This window comes from Nanorana parkeri, unplaced genomic scaffold (genome assembly GCF_000935625.1).
Source record: "Nanorana parkeri isolate BGI_ZX_2015 unplaced genomic scaffold, ASM93562v1 scaffold111, whole genome shotgun sequence".
Classification (NCBI taxonomy): Eukaryota; Metazoa; Chordata; class Amphibia; order Anura; family Dicroglossidae; genus Nanorana; species Nanorana parkeri.
In genome coordinates, this window is record NW_017306379.1 from 2,331,383 (window position 1) to 2,335,546 (window position 4,164).

Genomic DNA, 4,164 nt, shown 5'->3' on the forward strand with positions numbered 1-4,164 from the left:
GTTTATAAAAATAAGTATAAAATTTGAAAAGGTTGGAAAACAATTTTCGGTTTGGGCCTGACATTTTTACATTTCAGTTTCATTTAGATTTTGAAAATGTCTTTTTGGTGCACCTCTAATGATAATGATGGAATGCAGTCACTTACACACATATTGGCTGGTCTCTGAGCTCCATTTTTTGTCTTTAGCCACCTGCTCTGGTATTCGGTAAAGGAACAAGTGAGCATTAATGTAGCAAACCTTGTGGTTATTAAAGGAAAGTGGTTGTTTGTCTCTCTAAAATGTGTCCGTGGTAGTTGCGGGCATTTCTTAGGACTGCATTAGCGCCAGAATTCTGGTGCACATGCAATATTGAATTCCCCTGACTGTCTTGTATCAGGATCAACAGTTGCGATTGCACAGGTTGTAATAATGTGATCATGATTTCCTTCAATTTGTCTCACCTGCCGGTGTCTGCAGCCACCTGTAGATATGAGGTCGGTGCAGTCTGGCCTGGTTATAGTTGTCCCATGTGGCCACCCCTCCTACGTCCTACAAAGCGGATCTTGGTGCCTGAGCGACCTGCCATTAAGACATTTCCAAGTGAGCTGGTTGGGGTTTCTCCCATAGCCAGAAATGTGCCGTTTTCAGTACTGGTGCACAGGGGAGGTGAACACTGATACTGTAAAGATTCTATGGCAAACATGCGATGTCGGATTTGATTATCACTGATAAAGACCCTAACCCAAGGATGGCCAAACTCTGGCCCTCCAGCTGTGGTGAAACTACAAATCCCATGAAGCATCTCTCTCCGGGAGTCATGTCTGTGGCTGTGAGAATCTTGCAATGCCTCATGGGATTCGTAGTTCCACCACAGCTGGAGTGCCGCAGTTTGGCCATCCCTGCGGCCTAACCCAATGATTGTACTATTATTGAGTTCTTTTCTGCTATACCTGTTAACTGTCTCTTGCTGTCTTCAAAGTCTCCAGAACAACATTGCCCCCTGGTGACTAGATAATGACACTTCTACAATACAAGGCAAAGCATTTCTGATCCACTAACCATCACACCTACACTATATATCCAAATGTGCCGTATGTGGACACGCCTCCAAATGATTGAGTTCAGTGACGTTACGCTAGTGCATACCAGGATATATTGGACAATAGTGCACTTATGACCTTGTGGTAACCGTTTGGGAAAGGCCGTTTTATGTTCCAGCATGATTTTGTACCCTTGTATACAAAGCCGGCTCCATAGAGACATGGTTTAATGAGTTTTGGTTTGGAGGAACTTGAGTGGCCTGCACAGTGCTCTGCCCTCAAAATCTCCAGCATTATTACCTGACTTCACAAATGCCCTTTTAGATTAGGGCTGCAACCAATTAATCGATTTAGGAGAATTGTTGTCAACTATTCTCATGAGAGAGAGAGAGATTTTGAATGCAACTAATCAATGAATCGGGCAACTAATCGATTATCAAAAAAATTGTTAGCTGCAGCCTGATTTTAGATACACGGACACAAATACACTCTTGCTTAAAGCCTTCCTAGAAGAGTGGAGGTTGTTTTGGCCATTAATGGGAGAGTCCATATTAAATAAAGTCCATGATTTTGGAAAGGGGAAATCCATCAAGGAGTGACGGTCAGATGTCCATAAACTTTCAGCCATTTATTGTAGCATTATTGTGCAGTATTTGTAGATTAGAAATTGCATTGTTTGCCCAAGGCCTAGATCCTAATCACATGGGACATATGCGTTTTAGCTTCAAGCTGTAAAGTGATTTGTTCTCAGGCCTGGGTGATCCTTCCGCTGGGTCAGTTGATTTTGCGTTGCTGTGGGTTATGGCGCCATGGCCTTATTCAAGACTCTCGTTCCTGTACGTCTTTTGCCTTTACTAACGGCCCTCTTCTTCCCTTCAGGTTGAAGCTCCATTCATACCAAAGTGCAGAGGGCCAGGCGACACCAGCAACTTCGACGACTACGAAGAGGAAGACATCCGCGTGTCCCTGACCGAAAAATGTGCAAAAGAGTTTGCTGACTTTTAGGATGTGCGTTTAGAATGACACGGCATCAGGGCTCACATTTTTGGGATCTTTGCACTCTGTTTTCAGATGGGGTGGAGCTGAGACCATCTTATGTCAAAACAGTTACCTAGTTCCTTCATTCCGCAAAGCTGACTGAAGTCTAGAGCGCCATCTTCCATGCGTGCGGTTTGCACCGACCCTAGTACCCCAGCACAACGACAAAAAAGCCTTGTTTGTGCTGTAACGCAGAATACTAGACCACTGATCTTGTGTTGTTTTTTTGTTTGTTTTTTTTTCTTTTTTTTTTATCTTCCCGTTTCTCCATCCCGGTTCTGTTTTGCGTCTTGTATGTTTCCCCGCCACCTTGTCCTCCTCACCGTTTTTAAGTAGTATTTTACCCAACTTACACTCCCTTTTTATTTCTGACGATGTGTAATGAGTGTTTGTGTGTGACTGCGGGAGATGTTGCACTTAGTAAGGACTACAATGGATAATGTTGTTGCCTCCATTTTGTGCCACTTTGTAATGAATATATATATATTATTTTTTATTTTTTTTCCTGTCCATCGTCATCTGAATTTACAGGTTATCGTTCATCACAGCATTCAGATATAACATGTTTTTCTTTGTGGAGCTAAACTTTTTGGGGCCAGGAATTTACAGACATGGTCCTCGCCGGCGAATGTGTACTCGTACAGAATGGCATGCGTTGCACGTGGCACCAATCAGCTTCTCCCTTTTCGTTTTCTATGGCACGATGTAGAGACTGATTGGTGAGTCGTCGAGGGCAACACGGGTTGTCCTCCTCGCAGACACGTTCGCTCATGCGGTCAGACCGTCAATGAGACTGACCAATGCTAGTTAGAAGCTTAAAGTGGATTGTGACATGCGATCAGCTCCACCTTCCCTTCCCTCGCTGTGTTTTTGTCTCTCGCCCACTCTTTTTGTTGGGCTGGCTCTGTTTGTTACATGACAAGATGATGCAGCGTCCAGGCACGCGTCACTGAGCAGAAATATGCGGCAGGTCTCGTCCTACGAAGTGTTTAAGTATTGACTCTGTTCACATGACGTAAAAGCGTGCGGTGGCTCATAGCAACCAATCAGAAATCATGTTTTATTTTCCCCTCCCGGACTACGCTGACAGAAATTGATCTCGTATCTTGTTGCGAGTTACCTCACGCATTGCTCTTTCGCACTGCTATTTAAGAAGGCCACATGCCACTTGTGTGAAAAGATGGGTTTTAATAATATTGCTATGACTGCTCTCTTAAATAAAAGCTGTGGTCAGTATTTTTTTTTTTTTTTTTTTAGAAAAAACAAACACAATTAATAAAATGTGACACTATCATGACTCAACTTCTCTTTTCAGAATTAAATTATTTTTTTTTATTTGAGGTTAGCAAGAAAGACTAATAAAGCTAATTCAGGCAAAAAAAAAACACACCAATAGTATACATTGTATTTCCCATTGACTCCCCACCCCCTTAGAAGTCGCTACTATGGTTTGTTCCGGTATACTATATTAGTAAACGGAGGATGAGGTGTCGGCTACGGTACCTGAATCATGTAAGTGAATGAAGATGATCATGAGGTGCCACCATTATGTCATTTTTGCGGGTTTCCGGAGTGAAATGCACGGCACTGTGAGCAGAAGGCCGCACCGGTAGCATTTGGACCGAACCCCAATTGTGATACGACGGAATGGCTCATCATTTGCGCCAACCTGTAGACTACGCACAGCTGTGGCGGCCATTTTGTGGGCTCAAGTCGCTTGACGCTTAAGTGCGCACCCCAAGATGGCGACCTTCACGTTTACCACAGGAAAGTCGGGAGCTCCAAATGAATTGTTTGTGAATATTTCAGTGGCGGTATCCTCAGCTGTGTGCACAAGGCAGGTCCATGTCCAGATAATGTTTTATCGCCAACTTGGAGATGTACAAGTCACCGCTCTGCGTAGGTCTTAGAGTTGGCGAGCATTTCTTTTTTTTTTATTTTTTATTTTGCACAGCGGTGTAATGAGGAGGCCGACAAGAACTTCAGTCTTTGTCCACACTTACATGTGTGCAAGAAAAGTTTAAGATACTTTGCTGTAGCAAATTTTATGTAACAAAAAAAATATATATATACGTCACAATAAATCTAAACAAATTCTTTGTAT

At 43.1% G+C, this 4,164-nt stretch overlaps 1 protein-coding gene across 3 annotated transcripts in view; it reads left to right on the forward strand.

The window, feature by feature from the left end:
• Positions 1-2,225, forward strand: part of PRKACB (protein kinase cAMP-activated catalytic subunit beta) — an 81,560-nt gene extending 79,335 nt beyond the window's left edge. For all 3 annotated transcript variants that reach the window (XM_018553135.1, XM_018553134.1, XM_018553136.1), the window contains exon 10: positions 1,902-2,225. In XM_018553135.1, coding sequence (XP_018408637.1) covers positions 1,902-2,027 — 126 coding nt within the window. In that variant the 3' untranslated portion in view covers positions 2,028-2,225. The remainder of the gene's footprint in view (positions 1-1,901) is intronic.
• The last annotated feature ends 1,939 nt before the right edge of the window (positions 2,226-4,164 follow it).